At 38.0% G+C, this 24629-nt stretch overlaps 1 protein-coding gene across 1 annotated transcript in view; it reads right to left on the reverse strand.

Moving 5' to 3' along the window:
* Positions 1-24629, reverse strand: part of RAD54B (RAD54 homolog B) — a 125774-nt gene that overhangs the window by 83748 nt on the left and 17397 nt on the right. Inside the window, exons 2-3 of the mRNA XM_012518128.4 lie at positions 22502-22652; positions 13300-13471 (exon numbers count right to left, since the gene is read on the reverse strand). Coding sequence (XP_012373582.2) covers positions 13300-13471; positions 22502-22636 — 307 coding nt within the window. The 5' untranslated portion in view covers positions 22637-22652. The remainder of the gene's footprint in view (positions 1-13299; positions 13472-22501; positions 22653-24629) is intronic.

Here is a 24629-nt window from a genome sequence, read left to right on the forward strand (position 1 = left end):
GTATTTTATCCAGCAGAAATCACCACTTCTCCACATTGTTTTTATTTTTTTCACTTTCTTTTAAATGTTACATTCAAAAAATATGAGGTCCCCATATACCCCCCACCCCATCCACACCACCCCTCCCCCATCAACAAACTCTTCCATCATTGTGGCACATCCACTGCACCTGGTGAATACATTCTGGAGAACCGCTGCAGCATATGGACAGTGGTCCACATTGTAGTCCACACTCTTCCCCAGTCCACCTAGTGGGCCATGACAGGACACACAACATCCAGCATCTGTCCCTGCAGCACCACCTGGGACAACTCCAAATCCTGAAAATGCCCCCACACATCTCTTCTTCCCTCCCCCGACCATCAGCAGCCACCGTGGCCACCCTCTCCATATCACTACTACAATTTCTTCCCTTACTAATCACAATAGTTCCCCAGCAGAACACCAGTAAGTCCATTCTAATCCATACTCTATTCCTCCATCTTGTGGACCTGGGATTGCTATGTCCAGTCCCCCTCTACATCAAGAGGGGGTTTAGGGGCGGTGGACTTGGCCCAGTGGTTAGGGCGTCCGTCTACCACATGGGAGGTCTGCGGTTCAAACCCCGGGCCTCCTTGACCTGTGTGGTGCTGGCCCATGCGCAGTGCTGATGAGCGCAAGGAGTGCTGTGCCACGCAGGGGTGTTCCCCGCGTAGGGGAGCCCCACACGCAAGGAGTGCGCCTCATAAGGAGAGCTGCCCAGCGCGAGAGAAAGTGCAGCCTGCCCAGGAATGGTGCCACACACACGGAGAGCTATACAACAAGATGACGCAACAAAAAGAAACGATTCCCGTGCCCCTGACAACAACAGAAGTGGACAAAGAAGACGACACAGCAAATAGACACAGAGAACAGGCAACTGGGGTGGGTGGGGGAAGGGGAGAAAAATAAATTAATTAATTTAAAAAAAAAAAAAGAGGGGGTTTAGATTCCACATGGATGATGGATGCAATTCTCCTGCTTGCAGCTGTAGGCACTCTTGGCTCCCTGGTGTGATAGTTGACCCTCTTCACCTCCCTGTCAGCTGGCAAAGGTAAGTCCAAGAAACCAGAGGGTAGAAGCTACAAGTCTGCTGAGGCCCGGGGCCTGGCCATCACATGGACGGTTCAGAGATTCAGGTCTCCTGAGTATACACCAACCCAAATGCCAACCACAGGTCAGGTAAAAGTGACAGAAGAGGCATGTGTAAGAAAGGTTATATCTGAGTCCAACTCCATCACACTCAGGAACACAAATGCCACATTGTTTTTAAATGAAGACTCAAATCAGAGGCAAGATAATAAAGACAGTTCATTATCTAAAAAGTAGAGGCTGAATGCCATTTCCTTCAATTTTCCTACACTGACATTTCTAAAAGCACAAAGCAAATTCTCAGATTCAGGTATACACAAACAGGAATATTCCTATTTTCAACCAGTCTAGGTAACTGAAGAAGTCTTGGCCAAATTACTTGCTAGGGTATGAAAAAGTTTTCCAAAAGATAGTTTAGAGAATACACTTGACAAAATTTATACAGCAGCAGTTCTTATCTTTGGGGTTACAAGACTATCTGATAAACAGTAAAACTGTGGCCCCTCTCCTTAAAAAGGAAAAAAAAAAGGCATGTGTTTGCCCCCACCCTCCCACAAATACACTCACAAAACCCTCCAGAACCCATGTTTGTATATGATCTAATTGTTGCATCTTCCCATGAGTACCCAATCTTAGCAGAAAAAAAACATAGGTCATGCTCTAAACAAACTCAGGAGAGGATTTGGTAACCCAGTCTCCTGAAATGGTCCTGGATAATACGGAAGTATTTTAAATATGCTTCAAGCAGATTTAGAGAGATAAATATTCTAATATTCAATATTCAAATGACATGGTTCTTTTTTTTTTTTTTTTTTACACTGGCCTGCTTCCAAGATAAAGTTGAGCAAGTTCATTCACAATCATCCAAGGAAGGGATTCAAAAGAATAGTCCCAATGTGTAGGTTGTCTCAAAAACTTTTTTTATACGGAGACCTGAAGTCAAATTAGTTAGGGAGGATCTGGTGTCTTTAAAGGTGGCAAGGATACCCGCATTAGGTTTACCCTCTATAGAGTACTACATTCCTGACGTTGCCCAATAATCTGGTTTGGAAAACAACTCTACACATCACAAAAATCAAGAAACTTAATCCCTGAGCCAAATCTTCATAAAAGGGCCTGAAAGGATAAATAAAGGCCTCCTGAATTCAGTTATGTTTGAGGTTATAGAAAGAATAAGAGTTACCAGGAGAAAAGAAAATATTCACTAATCAACTGATGATGAATTTTTGAAAAATTAATCCCCACTCAAATGTTCCTTAAGGCTTAATTATAGTACCAAAGCCTCTTTAAATGATTATATGACAATAAATCAAATGCAAAATGAAACTTCAAATTTTGCAAAAGGCTGACAGGATAGGTACTCTAAAAGAGATTAATTTCAATATCAAAAGATTATAGGCCCTTGGGAAAATTAAGATATCCACAAATATTTTTGCAAAAATGACTATTTATGATGGTGCTAAGAAAGTCAATAAAGCCATATGAATAAAAGAGGTCTTATCATGCCATTATAATTCGTGAGAAAAAGTATAATTTAAATTTTATTAAAACAAACATTTTATTCTTCAGGAAATGCTCCCTATGAAAATGAGAATCATTTTAACACTCCTAAAATGTTACACTATTACCTTTGTCTACCAGCACAATCACTTCCTATTGTTCCAGATAACAAGACTTGATTAACTTGACTATAATAATTGATGGTAAACATTTAGTTTAACAAGTAAAATGTGTCTATCAGGGAGCAGATTTAGCTCAAGTGGTTGAGTGCCTGCTTCCCATATAAGATCCCAGGTTCAATCCCAGTACCTCCTAAAAAAAAGAAAGAAAAACAATGTGTCTATCAGGCACTGTTCTATACATGTTATATATATTAGTCATTTAATCTTTACAACAACCCTGTGCTAGATATGTTTATTTTTTCTCCAGATAAGTAAACAGGTACAGAAACTCGCCCATCTTCACACAGTTACCTGGTAGTAGAGCTAGTATTTAAACCTAGAAGTAGAACAGACACTGCCTTTGTCTGATGAAAACGCACTATCTAAAGAATACCTCCACAGGCTAACTTCTCCGAAGCTGAGAAGGAATGCAGCTCAGAAAGCCTATAAATTTGGTCCATTATGCTACATATCTCAAGTCAGATTAACTAGTCCTGTAGTGCTAGCACTATTAGCAAACCAGTTATCATATTAATGTAACTCCCAAGTCTATGCCGCTCCAGCCATAAAACCTTCCATGAGCTTCAGACTCAAATGCTCAACTGCCTTGTTGATGTCTCTGCACCTCAAATTCAATCCATCAAAAACTGAATTCCACAGCAGAAATTCTGGAAATAGACCCAGATTCAGTGATTATATGATCAACACGGCATCTCAAATCGCTGGAGCAAAGATAAACTTTTTAATAAATGGTGCTAGAACTAATTATCCATTTAGAAAAAAATATTAAAAATATAAAACCAGGGAAGCAGCTGTGGCTCAAGCAATTTAGCTCCCGTTTACCACATGGAGGACCAGGGTTAGATCGCTAGGACCTCCTGGAAAAAAAGAAAAAAGGCGTCCCAGACCTGCGCAGCATAGAAAGGCACAGGCCCCCACGCGACAATGCAACACACACACACACACAAAAGGACAATGACCACAATCAGCTAGAAAAAAAATAAAAATAAAGCCAGATAAATTCTTTACAGCATAAATAAACAGAACCTCCAAATGGATCAGGAATTTAAATGTAAAAACTAAAACTATATAAATGCTATAAAGGCAAATAAAAAACAAACCCCAAAAAACAAACAAAACAGACTTAAGTAAAGAGAAATTTTATTTAAAAAGATTCCTGCACAGTGGAGAGGGGACTATTGTAATAAAGGTAAGGAACTATTTCAAGAGGGGTAGGGGACCTATAAAATAAAACATTTAAAATAAAATTTTAAAAACATAACAAAATAACTTACCTACTAGACTGTCATCAAAATGTAAGTATATATTTATATATAAAAAATAAAAATACCCTCATACACTGCTGATGTAATAACCTCTATGGAAGGCAATTTGTCATTATCCACCAAAAATGACAAATGCACACACTCTGACCAGCATCCCACTCCAAGGTGATGCCTACAGGTAATAATTGCAGCTTTGCATATAAAAACAAAAGATTGCAAGCAATTTAAATATCCACCAATAAGGCACTGGTTAAAACACATTTTGGTGCATTCTTATAATGGAATAATACATTGTTTTTAAAAAGAATGAAGTAGGTATAATGTGCTGACCAAAGATTTCAAAGATTATTATTGTTATGGTAAAAATGTAATGTATAGAACAGTGTGTCTACTGAGCAGTCATCTGTATGAGGAAAATATATACATACAAATATATTTCTAAATGTATATACTATCTTAAAGAAGATGCTCAGAGACCAGTGACTGCCTCTGGGTAAGGAAACTAGATAGCTACTTATCAGGACAGGAAAACTTTTCCTATATTTTTACAGCTCTTTAAATTTTTTAGCATGTGCATTCAGTACTGTAGCAGTTTGATATGGTTATGAATTCCAAAAATAGATATTGGATTATGTTTGTAATCTGGTGTATACCAGGGCATGATTGAGTTTGATTAGGGCTTTGATTGGGCCACATGATTCGGGCGTTGAGTCCCTGCCCCTTGGTGGGTGGGGACTCATAGATAAAAGACATGGCAAAGTACAGAGTTGAGGCATTTTGATGTTGGAGTTTGATGCTGAAGCCTTAAGCTGGAGTCCCAGGAAATAAGCTCACAGAGGAAGGAGAAGCCAGCCCCAGGAAGAGAGGAACCCTGGGCCCAGGAAGAAGCAAGCCCTGGGAAGAAAGGAACCTTGGACCCAGAGAGAAGCAAGACCCTGGAAGGGAGGAACCCAGGAAGCTTGAACCCTCACAGACGTCGGCAGCCATCTTGCTCCAACACATGAAAACAGACTTTGGTGAGGGAAGTAACTTGTGCTTTATGGCCTGGTATTTGTAAGCTCCTACCCCAAATAAATGCCCTTTATAAAAACAAACCAATTTCTGATATTTTGCATCAGCATCCCTTTCACTGACTAATACAAGTACCTATTTAAAAAATTTTAAGACTCCTTTCAAAATAAAATTAAATTACTTTAAGAAATAAAAATGCAGCCATAATTTCTACTTGAGAAATAAAATCTACTCGAGAAACAATTCTAATTCTTTGATTGAATTGCTAGGCTGAGAAAAGTGAGGGACAGAAGATAAATGGGTTATAAGAGATGTACACTTTTATATTTTCCCCACTGTGGTAATGATGGTTAGTTATGCCCTGATAACCATTCTTCTCTTTTCTCTTATCATGAACTTTAACTAGGCTCACAGTCACTTAGACTAAAGACTGTATTTTCCAGGCTCCCATGAAGCTTAAGCGTAACCATGCAATTAGGTTTTCATCAATGGGACATGGGGGAAATAAATACTTTCTCTTCTCAAGTGAGAACATAGTGTTCCAATGTATAGTGATTACGCCTGACTTACAAGACACATTTTAAAAGAAGGGAGGCATACTCCTTTCCCTTCTTACCATATCATGCTTTTGGAACACATATATGGTTTCAAACTATTTTGGACAATGTTGATGAGAGCAATGCTAAGGAATGATAAAGCAACAGGAAAGGAGCCTGGATCCCTGGGTAACACCATGGAAAGAGTCCTAGAAAGCCTACCCCATGGACTGCTGTGTGAAAGAAAGTGAACCATTACCTTTAAGCCACTATTAAATTGGCTATTGGCTCTCTGTTACATGTGGCTAAACCTATAGCTTAATTAATACATCAAAATACTTTCACGTACTAACTAGACTTATCATACCTCAGTTATTACAAAAGCTTGAAAACACATGAAATGTACAGGTATCTCTGAGATTTCACTGTAAATAGTAATGCTCACCTTCTCATTTCCACAGCACACTACTACTATCAGGTCATGATCCAGAAAAACTAAAGAAAAACATTTTATTCCTATTCCTATCCTACAAAACAAAAAGTAGGGCGATTCTGAAATATATGGTAGAATAGCAAAGTTTTAAACAATGTTTAGATTCAGAAATTATCAAAAATACTTTCTTAAGGGAAGCGGATTTGGCCCAATGGATAGGGTATCCGCCTACGACATGGGTGGTCCAAGGTTCAAACCCAGGGCCTCCTGACCCGTGTGATGAGCTGGCCCACGCACAGTGCTGATGCACGCAAGGAGTGCCGGTGCCATGCAGGAGTGTCCCCCATGTAGGGGAGCCCAACACGCACAAGGAGTGCGCCCCGTAAGGAGAGTCACCCAGCGCGGAAGAAGGTGCAGCCTGCCCAAGAATGGTGCTGCACACACGGAGAGCTGACACAACAAGATGACGCAACAAAAAAAACACAGATTCCTGGTGCCGCTGATAAGGATAGAAGTGGTCACAGAAAAACAGAAAAACACATAGCGAATGGACAGAGAGAGCAGACAACGGGGGGGGGGGGGCGGGGGGAGGCGGCCAGGGAAGAGGAGAGAAATAAATTAAAAAAAAAAATACTTTCTTAAAGCTATAAAAGGAAGATAAGGAGGTGACGCTGTTTATCTCAATCTCCAGACGTCATAGAGCTATTTATAGAAAATAATCCATCACACAACAAGAGGAAAGGAAAAGAGGACTGGGTGATTATACTGTAAATTAATCTGTATCTTAAATAATTAACAATAGGTATACGTTATAAGCATTCAGTATCTCTTGTACCAGCCTTATTATAAGACTTGAAGCAATTATCTAAATTATGTTTCACAAAGTACATGCAATCCTACAGGGTAGAATTTATATTTTAAAAACAGATATGGGAAGTGGATGTGGCTCAACTGATAGAGCTCCCATCTCTAACACAGGAGGTACAAGTTCATTCCCAGTGCCTCCTAAGGAAGAAGCGCAAGTCAGCAAGCTGATGTGACGAGCTGGCACAGCAAGCTGATGCAACAAGAGACACACAGAGGAAAACAAAAGGAAAGATGCAACAAAAGCAAGGAGCAGAAGTGGCTCAAGCAATTAGGTGCCTCCCTCCCATGTGGGAGGTCCCAGGTTTGGTTACCAGTGCTACCTAAAGAAAGAAGACCAACAGACACAGCAAATGCAAAACAGTAAGAGGGTGGGGAGAAATAAATAATTAAAATAAATATTTAAAAAAATAAAGATAGGATCTGTACACCTCTAAAAGAGTTCTTATCTAATCGGACCCTAGAAGGTTAGGAAACTTAGGAAGGATAAAACCCCTAAGAGGGGGAAAATATAGCAAAATAAAATCTGAACTGACATCTATGATCCTAGTTCAATTAATCCTTCTTTTCAACCCACAAATTATCATAAATAACCTTAAATCATTAAATCATTAATTTCATGCTTGAGGTAGAATTCTATAAAGCCTGGAAAAGTAGCAAAGAAGTAAAACAACAACACAAAACCACAAAAATTTAGAGCAGAAACAGATTTTGGATACCATCTAGCTTAGAGTTTCTCAAACTTTAATAAAAAATAGTTAGCTCTCCTTTAAAGGAAAAAAATTATTTGTAGGACCAAAATGATTTTTTAAAATTATTTATATTATACCATTATATCATAAACCTAATATTGAACAAAAATATATAAACATAATGTACACAGAGCATATTATATGATTTTATTTATATAAAGTTCAAAAATAGGCAAAAATAATCAATGGTATAGAAGTCAGAATAATGGTTATCCCTAGTTGGGGGAGAGGAAAGTACTAGGGGGAATTATTAGGTACTGATAATGTTCTGGTTGTTAATCTAGGTATGTTTACTCGGGTGTGTTCAATGTGTGAAAGTTCACTGAGCTACAGATTTATGATTTATGTACTTTTCTGTATGTGTATATTTTCTTCAATTAACAGTTTGTGTTTAAAACTATATAAAATGTTAAACTTATTGACCCAGCAATTCTACTTCTGTGTGGAGAAATGAAAATTCGTACACAAAGGTTCAACGCATTATTATTCATAATAGGCAAAAATGGAAAACAACCCAAATGTCTATCAACTGATGAATGGATAAATAAAATGTAGATAAAAATATCCACACCATGGAATATTGTTTGACCATGAAAAGGAATAAAGTACTAATAAAGGCTACAGCATAGATAAACCTTCAAACCATTATATGAAAAAAGTCAGTCACAAAAGACCATTTATTAATGACTCCATTTATATGAAATGTCCAGAAGCCGAAGAAACAGAAAATAGATTAGAGTTGCCTAGGGCTAGGGAGTTTGGGGTATAATGGGGAATGACTGTTAATGAGTATGAAGTTTCTTTTTGGGGTACTGAAAATATTCTAAAACTGTGGTGATTTTTTTAACAACTTCATGAACATACTAAAAAGTATGCAATTGTATACTTTAAATGCCTAGTTTGTACAGTATGTGAATTATACCTCAATAAAGTTGTGATATAAATTAAATATAAATAAAATCATTAAATTCAAAAATTACATTAATTTCATATGATAGATGATATTTTGATGAAATTAAACTGCTAATACTATAGATATGGTACCAACTGATTTGGCACAGGTTGTGTTTAACAAGCCTTTACCCCAATAGAGCATGTGATGGTTCAATTCATTCATCATCCCAATTTGAACATGCAAAACCTTCATTTGGCAGAAGTATACTATTTACACATTATGTCCCTCTCTGTTCTCAATTGCAGGAATGAAATCTTGTAGTAGTACTCAATTATAAGGTCATCAAAAAGATCCAGCACAAATGTATAAACATTTTTCATATTGTTTAACAGAAAACACAAAATTCTAAATTTCTCTGACAATTTTTTTTTTTTAAGATTTATTTTATTTATTTCTCTCCCCTTCCCCCCCATCCCAGTTGTCTGTTCTCTGTGTCTATTTGCTGCGTGTTCTTCTTTGGACGCTTCTGTTGTCAGCAGCACAGGAATCTGTGTTTCTTTTTGTTGTTGTTGTTTTGTCATCTGTTTGTCAGCTCTTCATGTGTGTGGCGCCATTCCTGGGCAGGCTGCACTTTCTTTCATGCGGGGTGTCTCTCTTTACGGGGCACACTCCTTGCGCGCGGGGCTCCCCTACACGGGGACACCCCTGTGTGACATGGCACTCCTTGCACGCATCAGCACTGCGCATGGGCCAGCTCCACACGGGTCAAGGAGACCCGGGGTTTGAACCACAGACCTCCCATGTGGCAAACGGACACCCTAACCACTGGGCCAAGTCTGCTTCCCATGACAATTTTTAAATTCCTAAGAATATGTCTAACTATCTCCAGGGACCTCTGACCAGAGAGTTTTATCATTTCCTTGTTACAACATTATCTCCACTACCTCTTTCCTCTTAAACCTATAACAGGCTGTCTTTAAAAAAAATAAACAAACAGGGAAATGGATGTGGCTCAACCAACTGTGCTCCCATCTACCTTTTCAGAGGTCTAGGGTTCGATGCCCAGGGCCTCCTGGTGAGGGCAAGCTGGCCCACGCAGAGAGCTGGTCGATACTGGAATGCCGTCCTGCACAGGAGTGCCCCCGTTCATGGGAATGCCACCTAATAAGGGAAAGCTGCCCCATGCAGGAGTGCTGGCTGACGCTGAAGGCTGGCGCAGCAAGATGACGCAACAAGAGATATGGAAGAGAGAAAATAAGAAGATGTAGTAGAACAGAGAGTTGAGGTGGCTCAAGAGAGGAATCGCCTCTCTACCACTCTGGAATGTCCAAGGATCAGTTAGTTCCTGGAGCCACCTAATGAGAATACAAGCAGACACAGAAGAACACACAGCAAATGGATAAAGAGAAGACAACAGGGGGGATGGAGGGAATGGGGAAGGGGGAGAAATTAAGTAAAAATAAATTTAAATAAATTTTTAAAAAAACAAAACACCTCCCTGGTTTCCTACTACCCCTCAAGATACAACTACTTCCATTCACAATGAAATTTCTAAATTTCTTTGAAAGACTAGCTTACATTCACTGCTTCCATTTTCCTGTTTCCACTCATCACATACCCGTTATAATCTGACTTTTGTTTCTAATACTTTATGAAATTATTCTCTCAAGTATCATCAAAACCTGCAAGCTGCATGTTCCAGTAGCTCTTCTTGACTACTTGACTTCTCCTAAACACTTCAAAGCCCAGGGACTCAACGACAGAAAACTATGTGTCTCAAGATTCCTTTATTCAGTCATAATATTTTTTTTTTAAGATTTATTGGTTCATTTATTTATCCCAGCTCCCATTTGTCTACTGGTTGTTTTGCACTCCCTGTCTGTCTCTGTGTCTTTTTGCTGTGTGCTTGCTGTGTCTGCTTGTCTTCTTAGGAGCACCAAGAAGTGAACCCAAGATCTCCCACATGGGAGGCAGGCACCCACTCACTTGAGCCACATCCACTCCCCGAGTCTCCTGGCTGCATCTCCTGGGGCGTCATCTTGTTGTCTGTTTCTCTTCTTTAGGAGGTACCAGGAACTGAACACCTGGGACCTCCCATATGGGAGGTGGGTACCCAACTGCTTAAGCCATAATCGCTACCCTATAATCTATTTTTTAATCCATACTATTGTAAGAAAAAGAAAGTCAGGTAAAGAGATAAAATATAAAACTAGATCTTGTGGCCAAACTGCATGAGGGAGGATTAAAGGTCTCATCCTGTAGCTCATCAGAATGAGAAAGAATCAGAACAGACGAAAGAATTTACTTTTCCTTTTCTAAAGGTGTAAAGTAAAGTTCTGAACATCCAGGAGGCCTACGGCCTCCCCTAATCCAGGCTTTAAAGTGCATTAAAGTCCCACACTCAAAAGTACCAAGCTGGATTGTTCACAAAGATAAGGGGCTCTGGAGCTTGGACAAAAAGCAGAGGTGGGACCTCCTACCACACCCCCCATAATGGGCACATTCCTTGAGACCTGGGGAAAGGCAGTAATGAGAGACCTACCCCTTCATTCTCATACAAGAATAATATCTGCAAATGTTTCAGTTTATAGAAACTTGAAATGTGCACGGAAGTTCGCTGAGGTGAAACTGTATTTATCAGGGCTTAGTCAAGAAAGAAACCAAGCCCTAACTAGCTTAAGCAAAAACAGTATTAATGAATGGGCTGAATATTAACTATTATGAATTACTGTTAATCATCTAAAGTATAATAATAATACTGTGGTTACATAGAAGAAAACAATTATTTTAAGAACTGCATGCTGATGATTGTAGGGGTGAAATGGCACGATTATCTTCAAATGGTCCAGAGGGAAAAAAAACTTGGTGTATGTGTGTGTGTGTATACAGAGAGAACACACATAAGCACTCATATGCAAATTTCACAAAATGTGAGCAACTTTTGAATTTAGGATGACTATTCTTTCAACTGCTCTAAATGTATGAAATTTTTCTAAATAAAAAAATGAGGGGGTGTAATGCAGACATATTTTAACTAGAACATACAAGCTAGGACCTCTTTGCAGAAAGTTAGGTCTTGGATTCAAAGGATATAAAAAAGGTGAATATATAAAGGTCTCTCACATCTATGCCTTTCTACATGCTACATCTTTCTCAAGCAATCCACCAAAGAATGCAAGATGTTTTTTGCAAAATTCTTTTCCCCAATTAACCATTATCCCTGAAGAAGAGGTAGGAGGTTCAGGATGTTGGCACAGGCTCCCCAGTCCAGTGAATTTACTAAATTGGAGGGATTAAGGGAATAATTCCCTCTTCAATTTATCTTAACTCTTAACTGCTTTCTTATATTTAGCTGGAAAGGGAATGAGAAACTACAATAGAACACAAATAAAGTCCAAAAAAGAATTAGTAACATAGAATGTGTTATATTCTAGATTCTATAGGGTCATTCTCTTTTGAAGAGATCAGCCACCAGGATAGAAATGAAATGGGCATACATTGACTATTATCTGCTGTAGGCTGCCAGTAGAAAAGAAATAGGACATTCACCTAAAGAGGATGGAAAAGGAAAAGAGGAAGAGAAGGAAGAAGGGAGGAAAGAAAGAGAAAATCAGGGGATAGGGCTAAACTGCCCAGAGCTCTCCCCAGGAATCTTCTTAAATTAATACCAGCTCCTAAAGTCCTTTTCAACCTTGTCCAACGCGAGTTACAGATTTTGAAAAGTTATGAGAAGCACAGAAATGTTTGCACTAAGGATCCTCGATGACTGGGAAAAAACAGAAAATCTTTATGCTCCAAAAGCAATGAGCCCATTTAGGGGTAAAAGGTATTAATGATGAAGTTCAAGAAATACCTTCAAATTAATCAAGAGGTTAAAAGGTCGAATACTTAAGGTGTTTTGCTGATCTTCACTGGTATCTGAAAGATGGCAGTTACTGTTTTCCTTGAATCAGTTTATTCAACAGAAAAAAATAAATAATTTGAAAAAATGTAGTCTTGATACCTTTCACAAGGCTAAATAAACATCTGTGAACCACACTATTTTTTTAATTACCTGAAAAATAATTATCTCTATAAGAGATAATCCTTCTAGTAACTCAACTCAACAAATGGGGACAAGGGAGAGAACATTTGTTAAATGCTTGATATTCCTGCAATTACATACCTTGGTAATTCAAATTCAACTAATTGATTACAATGAATTAAAGATTTTAGTCATCTAAACTTCACTCTCAAGTTTTAATACCATTAACATATTTTTTAGAAAAATTTTATAAATTATCTTTAAACAGGGGAGTGGATGTGGCTCAAGCAGCTGAGCACCCTCCTCCCACAAAGGAGGACCTGGGTTGGTAACTCCTAAAGAAAAAACCAAAAACAGACAATGTAACAGATGACAAGAAAAAAAAACGAGCAAAAAACAACAAGCAAACGGACGAGGAAGCCATCAGGGAAGTTGGGGATGAATATCTTTAAACACAACTTATTTTAGCATTTGAGGAAAATGCCATATTTGACCAATGAGATTCAATGAACCCTCAAACACACAATAATTCTAAAGGACAAAATTAAAATAACATGGCTACTAAACACTAAAAGCAAATTATGAAACAAAAAACTGAACTGCTGACAATCTAGTCGTATGACATCAACAACTTCCAAATACCATTTATTATTCTTGAGAAAAATCAACTTAAAGAGTAATTTTACTGGCCAAGTGTAAACATGATCAATAAAAAGCACAGTCTTACCTTTATGAGCAGTATTTAATGTTGCCACTGCAGATGATTCAAAACAATATTTTTCACTACTGTTATCCCCAGGATTAATTTCTCTAATGCTTCCTTTAGTAGGCAGAAGACTTAAATTGCATAGCCTAGCATCATTTCTCTCTGGGAGAAAGGTATTCTTATTTGCAGCAACCTGAAAAATAAACAAAATATATATTTCAAGCAGAAATTAATCTAATTTCCCATATTTTTACAAAACATATTCCTGATTTAAAATATAAAATACCAGTCTTTCCATATCTAAATAGACAACAGATAAATAAATATACAGGTAGATTAAAATCCAACTCTATTGTTTTTAAAACTATTTTAATTGTATGATAAAAGCTGAAAGATATTACACAATGAAAATTATGCATGTAATTATAGAGTACTTAAAACAACATATCAGAAGAGTTTTAAATAAATCATAATATGTGATTCTCACAGCCAATTGGTCTTTTTAAGTTTCTCAATATTAAAAACACTTTATATATATATATTAGTCTTCTAATTCTGTTGTAACAAATTACCAGAAACAGTGGTAATTTATCACTTTAAATTTATCACTTTACAGTTCTGTAAGTAAGAAGGCCCACATGGGTCTCAATGGGCTAAAATCTAGATGTCAGTAGGGCTGCATATGCACATCTTTTGGGGGACCTTAGGGAAGAATACATTTCCTTGCCTTTTCAAGCTTCTAGAAGACCATTCGCAATGGTTGGCTAGTGGCCCCATTCCTCCATATTCAAAGCCAGTTACAATGCATCACACTGACATTGCTTGCTTCTGGAATCACTTGTCTTTCTCTGACTCTCTCCTCTGCTTTCTTCATCGCTGTTTTTTGTTTGTTTTTTAGGAAGTAGCAGAGATTGAACCTGGGACCTCGACAAGGGCAGCAGATGCCCAACCACTGAGCTATACCCACTTCCCTCCTTCTTTACTTTTAAGGACCATTATATTGGACCCAACCAGATAATCCAGGATAATACACCCATCTCAAGGACCTTAACGTTATCACACCTGCAAAGCCCCTTTTGCCATGTAAGAAAACATATTCAGAGGTTCCAGGGAATAGGACATGAGCGTTTTGGGGGGCTATTTTTCTGCTTATCATAATATGTTAGAAATTTTTTCAAAAAAATCTAACTATGACATAAGTATACCTCTCTAAAAATCAATTATAGTAAATTTCAGATATTCAAAAAAACTCATGTAATAAGTTTTTTTTTAAGATTTATTTTTTTATTTATTTCTCTCCCCTTCCACCCACCCCCCTCCCAGTTGTCTGCTCTCTGTGTCCATTCCCTGTGTGTTCTTCTGTGACCACTTCTATCCTTATCAGCAGCACCGGGTATCTGTGCTTCTTTTTGTTGCGTCATCTTGTTGTGTTAGCTCTCCGTGTGTGCGGGGCCATTCTTGGGCAGGCTGCACTTTCTTTCACGCTGGGCGAATCTCCTTACGGGGCGCACTCCTTACATGTCAGGCTCCCTTACGTGGGGGACACTCCTGCACGGCACGGCACTCCTTGCGTGCATTAGCACTGCACATGGGCCAGCTCCACACGGGTCAAGGAGGCCCGGGGTTTGAACCGCGGACCTCCCATTTGGTAGGCGGACACCCTATCCATTGGGCCAAGTCCGCTTCCCTGTAATAAGATTTTAAAGGAAGCCAGGCAATAAACTAACCAAGGTCATAAATTTTCCTTTTGTAACTTTTCATTTTGATATAATTTCGAATTTATAGAAACAATCCAAAATAGTACAAGGAACTCCCATATACCTTTTACCAAGACTCACCATTGGTTTATATTTGCCCCATACTCTTTATCTCTTTCTACGTGTACATGTGTATATATGTGCACACACAATTTTTATCTGGTTTATATTTAAGAATAAATTGGAGACATTGTGCTCCTTTACCTTTAAACACTTCTATGACTGATTCCAAAGAGCAAAGATACTCTCTTCTAAAACCACAGTAAAATTATCAAAATTGGGAAATTTAACAGTGGTATAATACTATTATCAAATCCACAGTCCACGGTGTGCAGCTAGCCCATGTGCAGTGCTGATGCGCACGGGAAGTGCCGTGCCACGCAGGGGTGTACCCCGCATAGGGGAGCCTCACACACAGGGAGTGCACCCCGTTAAGGAGAGAAGCCCAGCGCAAAAGAAAGTGCAACCTGCTCAGGAATGGTGCCGCACACACGGAGAGCTGACACAACAAGATGATGCAACAAAAAGAAACACAGATTCCCGTGCCGCTGACAACAACAGAAGAAGACAAGGAAGACGCAGCAGGTGGACACAGAGAACAGACAACCGGGGCGGGGGAGAAATAAATAAATAAATAAATCCTTAAAAAAAAAAAAAATCTACAGTCCACATCCAAATTTGGTCACTTATCCCTGTAACATCCTTTGTAGTTTTTCCCTCAAGCCAGACTCTAATTCCAAATCATGCATTACATTTAGTCAGTCTCTTTTTATTTCCTCAAGATTGAAAAATTATATTAATAAGAAAATTTTGAATTTAGGACAGAAGTAGCAAAAAATGATATATACATTAATTTAAAATTTTTTCACTAAGCCCCAAGATGAGTTTCCAATTTTTCTACCAAGAACCCCTTATTATTGAAAAATTTGTCCAAAACTTAATCAAGGGTTCAAGTTTTAAACAAGAACACTAAAGCTGCCAATCAGATCTTCTAATTAGCATTAGATAATAAGGTTAACAATCTTGAAATGTTTTGTAATATGAGTATAAAACAACTTTTAAAAACTTTGTTTAACCTATACATTCCAACTGAGGAGATATGTTCATTTTTTAGCATCAAAAATAGGTATTGTTACATTTCTCAGGGGTTCATTGGTCTCAGGCTGGGAATCACAGGTATATATGTCAGACACTGTGTATACACATGCACACACATACACAAATGACTGATAAGGATTAAATACAATAGGTAAATAACATATGGGTTTCTATATACTCAAAGGGAATAATGCTTGCTTCTTATGGGTGTCAACACAGCAAGGGGCAGAGATGCAAACACTAAACAACAAGGAAGAACGAAGCAAAGGTGGAATAAAGATAAAAAGTTCAGAGAGGGGAGCAGATGTGTAACTCAAGTGGTTGAGCACCTGCTTCCCATGTATGAGGTCATGGGTTTGATCACCGGTACCTTCTACAAAAATAGTTCAGAGACCTAGGAATGCAGAGAAGAGGAATTTGGAAGCTTCATGGACTAGGTAGCATCTGAGACAAACCAGGAACCAAGACTAAGATGTCAATGCATGTGGGACTGCACCTTCAAGACTGGAAAAAATAAACAAGCCAAGGTATCAAGTTACAGAAGCACAGCCCATTTAGAAGTCTCTAGTTTCCTTTTTTTCATATTTTTTTTTTTGTTTTTTCTTTAGTTTCCTTTTAATCTGGAAAAATTCCTACCCCTTTATTCATCTTTTGTGATCTTGATACTTTTGAAGAGTACAGGTCAGTTATTTTACAGAATGTCCCTCAATTTGAATTTGTCTGATGTTTCCTCATGATTAGATTCAGATTTTACATTTTAGGCAAGAATACCATTGTGCATTATATCAGGAGGTACATAATATCAATGGTCCCATTATTGGATGTATTAACTTTGATCACTTAGTTGAGGTGGTGTTGTTATAGGTTTCCCTGCAAAGTTACTGTTTTTCCCTTTGTGATTTTTTTAAGTACTTTATAAGGAGATACTTTTCATCGATGCAAATATCCTATTTCCTCATCAAATATCCTATTTTTGGCATCCATTGATTAGTTTCTAATACGATCATTACTTCTATTTTTATGAGTTGGCATTCTCATAAAGAAGAAGGAAGAACTTACCCTTCTTCCCCATTATTTATTCATTTACCTACTTATTTTAGAGTGGATTCAGACTCCTAAATTACTCAACGGGCTCTCAATTCATTAGTATATTTATTTTGATGTTCAATTTGCCCCAGATTTTGCCACTTGTATGTATCAGACCAATCAAGTAAAACCTCCTGAAGTTGCCAAGACAGTACTTTCCTAATATGGATTAATTCAACCTAAGCTGAGAAATAGTTTAAGAACAAAAATTTCAAGAATGAAATATATAATGCAAGGGGGTCATAGGGTTAACTACCAAGCCTAATACTTTTAGGACTCTCACATAGCTTTTAGGCTTCTCAAAGAGCTATATTATTCCCAACTGACTGACTTCATTAGTTTTTAAAACTTTACATAGAACTATGCAACAAAAATAGTGAACTCTAATCAAAACAGTATAGTTAATAATAATGTATTCATATTGGTTCACCAACTGTAACAAATATACCACACTAAGGCAAGATGTTAACTGCAGAAGAGAAAAGTATATGGAAACTGTCTCTAGTATCTGTACAATTTTTCTATAAACCTAAAAGGGCTCTAAAAAATAAAGTTTTTTATTGCAGACATTTATCTATTAATTTTTTAAAGAGTAAATTAACTAGTCTCCTAATGTAAATAAAAGAAGAAAATAAAACAGTAAATCAGCAATTTGTTCTGGAATTAGTCCTTAGAACTACATCAAAAGATAAACTTTAAGACAAGGGTGCTGTAGCAGTTTGATATTATTTATGAATTCCAAGAGGAGATATAGATTATGTTTATAAATTGTTCTGTCCTCTGGACACAATAACCCTTTAATGGTATTAGGTTCAGCTGAGACATCTGATTAAATTATGTTAAGATTAGGGCTTTGATTCAACCACGTCATTAGAGTACGACACAGCATTGAGTCCCAGCCCCCTTGGTGGATTGATAAAATAGACTCTCACATGGAGGGAGATACACAGGAGAACAGAGAAAAAGACATGGCAAAGGAGAGAACTTAGTTCTGATGCTGGAGCCCTGAAGAGAAATGACAACATTCACCTGATAGTTTACAGCTGACCTTGTGAAGAGATCAGAGTAATTGAGCCAAGAAAGAAATGAGCCCCAGGGAGAGAGCCCTCCAGCCTACAGCTGAGATAGGAAGAAGCTGGGCCCAGAAAGCCTTAATAGTAAAAAGGTAGGCTGAACACTCACAAACATCGCCTGCCATCTTGCTTCATCACGTGGCAATGGACCTTGGGTAAGGAAATACCTCTTAAGGTACCTTGAGTTGGACTCTTTATAAATACCCTTTATAAAAGCCAACAGATTTCTGGTACTTTGCATCAGCACCCCTTTTACCCGACTAATTCAGATGTCAAGATAATTCAATGGGGTAAGAATAGTCTTTTTAACATATAGATCTAGGACAACAACTGGATATCCTCATGCAAAAGAATGAAATTGGACCCCTAGCTCACATCATACACAAAATTAACTCACACTGGAAAGAAGACTTAAATGTAGGAGCTAAAACTATAAACTCTTAGAAGAAAATATAGAAGTAAATCTTTGTGACCTTACATTCAACAAAACCTTCATAAATGTGACACCAAAAGGACGAGCAAGAAAAAAATAAAAAAGATAAATTAGACTTCACCAAAACTAAAACCTTTTGTGTTACAAATGATACAATCAAATGAAAAGACAACCCACAACATGAGAGAAAATATTTGCAAATCATATGTCTGATAAGGGACATGTATCTAGAATATCTAAAGTGTTAAAACTCAGTAATAAAGACAAATAACCCAATTTAAAACTGAATAAAGGAGTTGAATAGTCAGTTCTCCAAGGAAGATATACAAATGGCTAATAAGTTTATGCAAAGATGCTCAACATCATTAGCCATCAGGAAAAAGCAAGTTAAAACCACAATAGGATACAACTTCACCCACTAAGATGGTTATGATGGGCGGGGGAGGAATGGAAAATTACCAATGTTGACAAGAGTGTAGAGAAAGCACAACCCTCAAATCTCATTCACTGCTGTTGGGAATGGAAAATGGAAACAAACTGACCATTCTTCAAAAGGATAAATACACAGTTATCATATAACCCAGCAATTCCACTCCTAGATATACACCAAAGAAAAATTATGTCATATGTCTATAAAAAACTTGTACACAGTTGTTGACAGAAGCATTATTCATAATAGCCAAATTCCCACCATATGATGTGATTTATCAATACAATGGAATATTATTTAGTAGGGTAGGCACAAAAGCCCCCAAAGATATCCATGACCTAATTCCCAGAATCTATAAATGTGCTACCTTACACGGGCAAAAGGAATTTGCAGATGTGCTTAAGGTTAAAGACCTCGAGAAGGGGAGATTATCCTAGATTACCAGGTGAGTCCAAATTAACCACAAGTACCAGTGGGAATAAAGAAACAGATCTGGGACCTGGCAGAAAAACATGACCGTGGAACATGTGGCCACAAGATGGCTGCTGGAAAAACCTCACGAGAACCCCCATTCAGAACAGGATTTCATCCAGAATCAAGGAAAAGCCTCAGATATCTCAAGGGGCCTTATCATTGGGCACTCCAGGGGACTGATGGGCGAGGTAACCAATCAAAACAGCAAACAACTGGGATTCCACCCGCAACATTAGCAAAGGGGCAGAATAATTAATAGTTTAAAAAGCAGAAGCCAAACTGGCCCTGTTATGCCCTTTCTCCCTCTGCCTAGATTAGCACGCAAGTAGACCTGGGGATTTGTAATCTGTAATGGGGACTTGGAGTCTGTAAATCAGCCCTTTTTAACCCTCTTAAGCCCTTTTCCTCTCTCTACCTAGGGTTCATAATCTGTTATTTTCTCCCATTTCTCTTCTCTAATTTTCTTAATAAATTACTGGCCTAGCTGAACTGGCATGTCCTTAAAATTCTTTTTTTGTAACATAGCTAGAGAAAATCCAGCAAGACTAGTTGCAGAGAAACAGAGAGATGGCAATGTGAGAACTCAGCCTGCTGTTGTTTTGAAGATGGAGGAAGAGAACCATGAGCCAAAGAATGTGGGCAGCCACTAAAAGACGGAAAAGGCAAGGAAACAGATTCTCCCCTAGAGCTACCAGAAATGAATGTAGCCATGCTGACATCTTAGCCCACTGAAATATAAGTCAGAATTATGAGCTGCAGAACCATAAGAAAACAAATGTGCTGTTTTCAGCCACCAAAACTGCAAGGATCTATTACAGCAGTAATAGAAAACTAATACATTCAACAATAAAAAGGAATAAAGCACTACTACATACTACAATGTGGATGAACCTTGAACATTAGGCTAAATGAAAGAAGCCAGTCACAAAAGACCACATATTGTATTATTCCATACATAAGAAATTTCCAGAATAGGTAAATCTACAGAGACAGAAAGTATATTAGTGATTACCAAGGGCTGAAGGATTGGAGGGAAACAGGAAGCAAATGCTAATGGGTACAAGATTTCTTTTGGGGGTGATAAAATTTTCTAAAATTGAATGGGTAGATGGTTGCAGAACTCTATGGATATACTAAAAAACACTAAATTGTATACTTTAAATGAATAAAATGTATGCTATGTGAATTATATCCCAATAAAGCTATTTAAAAAGAAAATAAACCTTACTGGAAAACAAAAATCTATGTACATATGGTCAGAATTCTTACATTGGCAAGACCTGAAATTCTACTTAGGAGGCTATGGAAACTAAAGAATTGTGGGCTAAAGCAAACATAACACAGACCAAAAAAAATAAAAGCAAAGTCAAAAGTAAGTAAACTTTTAGTCTCATAACAGAGAATTACAGAGGACCAGAAAGTATGGATTGTCCGTTTTATATATCTTCTAAGACCAAAACGACCCTTTCTCTTAGTGGTAAAGAACATACATTAAGACAGTTTTCAAGTATTCACCCTTTTTTTTTTTTAAAGGTACAGGGGGCTGGAGATTGAACCCGGGACCTCATATGTGGGAAGCTGACTCTCAACCACAGAGCCACATCGGCTCCCCTGAATTATTTTTTTTCATTTGCTTTGCTTATTGTTTTTTTGTTGTTGTTGTTAGGAGGCACCAATAACTGAACCTGAGATCTCCCATGTGGGAAGCAGGTGCTCAACTGCTTGAGCCACAGCTACTCCCCAAGTATTTACTTTTTATAGATGAAAATGAAAGGAAATGTAGTGGAGGCGTTTTTGGGACTTGGAGTTGCCCTGGATGGTGCTTCAGGGGCAATCACCGGACACTGTAAACCCTCCCAGGGCCCACTGGTTGGAACGTGGGAGAGTATGGGCTGTGATGTGGACCACTGACCGTGAAGTGCAGAGATGCCCAGAGTTGTACTTGCCAAGTGCAGTGGATATGTCATGATGATGGGAGTGAGTGTTGCTGTGGGGGGAGTGGTGGGGTAGGGGTGGTGGGGTTGAATGGGACCTCGTATTTTTTGAATGTAATATTTTTACAAAATGAATAAAATTTTAAAAAAATAAAATAAAGAAAGGAAATGTAGTGATTCAAATCATTATATATTTTTTTCTCTCTTTAAATCACCTAATTTAAGGGAAGAAGATATGGCTCAAGCAATTAGGCTCTTGCCTACCAAACAGGTAGTCCAGAGTTCAATTCCCAGGGCCTCCTGGTGAAGGCAAGCTGGCCTGAGCAGAGAGCTGGCCAGAATGGAGAGCTGGCCTGTGCAGCGTGCCAGCCCGTGCCACCTGTGCAGAGAGTTGGCACAGCAAGATGACGCAACAAAAAGAGACAGAGAGGAGAAACAATAAGAGATGCAGCAGACCAGGGAACTGAAGTGGCACAAGTGATGGTGCACCTCTCTCCTACTCCAGGTAGGTCTCAGGATCAGTTCCCGGTGCCACCTAAAGAGAAGACAAGCAGACATAGAAGAACACACAGCAAATGGACAGAGAGAGCAGACAGTGAGCGCAAAACAACATGGGGGGCAGCAGGGAAGAAACAAAATAAATAAAAAATATTTTTAAAGTCACCTTATTTAAACAAATTTCCCCATATTTATATATGACAACTTTGAAAAGAATACTGATTAGAATAATTTTTACAAGAATCTATTCCCCTTCCCTCACAGAGATATTTATTTGCTCTTAATGTCATTCCTCAAAATAATTCTATGGTATTTGTAAGACTTTGTCAAAAATATTGAAAATGCCTAAGGAGGTTACCTTATTGTTATCTCTTTAAATGGCATTTTAAAAACGATATGCTGTTTCATATTATGATTCCGTCACTTATTTTTTTCCTTACCTCAAATAATTTTGTATCTGGACTCAGCTTTGTACTCTCCTCATTTGGATTTGGATTACTTCTTCCTGGTGGTATAAATTTTAACTTTTTTAATGGATTCCCCTGCAACTGACTTGGTGCTGCAGATCGCCTCATAGTCAACAGTAGTAACCTAAAAATACCAAAAAAGAAATCATTCATGTGTGTGATTAGAATTATTCACAAATATAACAATAGCTTATTCCACAACCATAATAACTTTAAAAAAATATTAGAGAATAAACTTGTAATAAGCTTAGAAAACAAACTGAACCACTACTAAGATTTCATTTTCCATTATAAAGGATAATTTAAAGTTCAAATTGAATAGTATACAAACTTGAATACATATTATGTCAATTATAATACCAAAGATTAGATAATCACTAACAAAAATCTCAAAAATTTAAATGAATACAATTATTCACACACATATATCAAGCATGTTGCATTTTCTCCATTCCATTAACCTATAAGCAGCATCAACCACAACGCCAAATATATAATCACTAATAAATATTGTTTAAATGAATGAATGAGATCCTAGCAATTCATAAAACACATTTACAATTCAATTTGTGTTTTACTATCCTATTTCCTTTTTTTTTAGTTTTTTTTTTTAAGGTTTATTTTATTTCTCTGCACCCTCTCATTGTTTGCATTTTCTGTGTTTGTTGTGTGCTGGTCTTTTTTAGGAGGCACGGGAAACAAAACCAGGGACTTCCCATGTGGGAGGGAGGTGCCTAATCACTTGAGCCACCTCCACTCCCTGCTTTGTTGGGTCTCTCATTGTTTTCCTCCTTGGGGCACTTGTTACATCAGCTCACCATGCCAGCCTGTTGCATCAGCTCACTATCTTGTTCATCTTTTTTTTTCTTTTTCAAAAATTTATTATTTATTTCTCTCCCCTTCCCACCCCCCCAGTTATCTGCTCTCTATGTCTATTTGCTGTGTGTTCTTCTGTGTCCGCTTGTATTCTTGTTAGCAGCACCAGAATCTGTGCCTCTTTTTGTTGCATCATCTTGCTGCATCAACTCTCCATATATGTGGCGCCACTCCTGGGAAGGCTGCACTTTTTCACAAGGGGCGGCTCTGCTTACAGGATGCACTCCTTGTGCTTGGGGCTCCCCTACGCAGGGGACACCCCTGCATGGCACGGCACTCCTTGCCTGCATCAGCACTGAGCGTGGGCCAGCTCACCACACAGGTCAGAAGGCCCTGGGTTTGAACCCTGGACCTCCCATCTAGTAGGTGGACACTCTATCAGTTGAGTCAAATCCGCTTCCCCTCATCTTCTTTAGGAGGCACCAGGAACCAAACCCAGGACCTCCCATGTAGTAGGCAGGAATTCAATCGCTTGAGCCACATCCACTTCCCCTATTTCCTTTTAAAACAATACAATTTTCTCATATAATCAAGGGATTACAACCAGGTTTTATGACTATTGCTCAATCCTATTTCCAGCAGGACTGAGTGAGGGAGACAGATGGGAGACAAGGATATTACATAAATACATCATCTTTCTTCAAAGACTAGCAGCAAGCACTCCAATACATTGATAATTTCATAAAATAACATACAAGATAGGGCTACACCAAAGACATACACGATTACTAAAAGTAAGTATGTGTTTAACTCAAATATTCCACTTCTGGGAATATAAGGAATGACCAGAGATACACTTAATGAATTATATATTTAAGGATAATCATGCTAGTATTACTTATAGCAAAACACAAAAACAAAAAAATCTCCATAAATATGTAATAAAATAAATTATAGTACACCCATAAAAATAGAATATACTCTCTTCATAAAACTCAGTGCTTTAGTATTACAACTGCAGTTTCCCAAGCTAGTCAGGCTCTCTTCTCCTCTAGGCCACTGAATAAACTTTCACCTATATAGTGTTGGAATGCCCCCCCTTTTTTTTGCCTGATTAGTTCCACCTTACCGTGTAGGACTCATGTATGCATGCACAGGCCAAGCATTTTACACACTGTAATGTAATTTCCTATTTTTATCCTCTAAACTGTAAACTCCCAGGTCAAGCACAATTCTTCCACTCCATTGATACTATACTGCTAGTATTAAGCTCATAGAAGGCATT

This window comes from Dasypus novemcinctus, chromosome 14 (assembly GCF_030445035.2).
Source record: "Dasypus novemcinctus isolate mDasNov1 chromosome 14, mDasNov1.1.hap2, whole genome shotgun sequence".
NCBI lineage: Eukaryota > Metazoa > Chordata > Mammalia > Cingulata > Dasypodidae > Dasypus > Dasypus novemcinctus.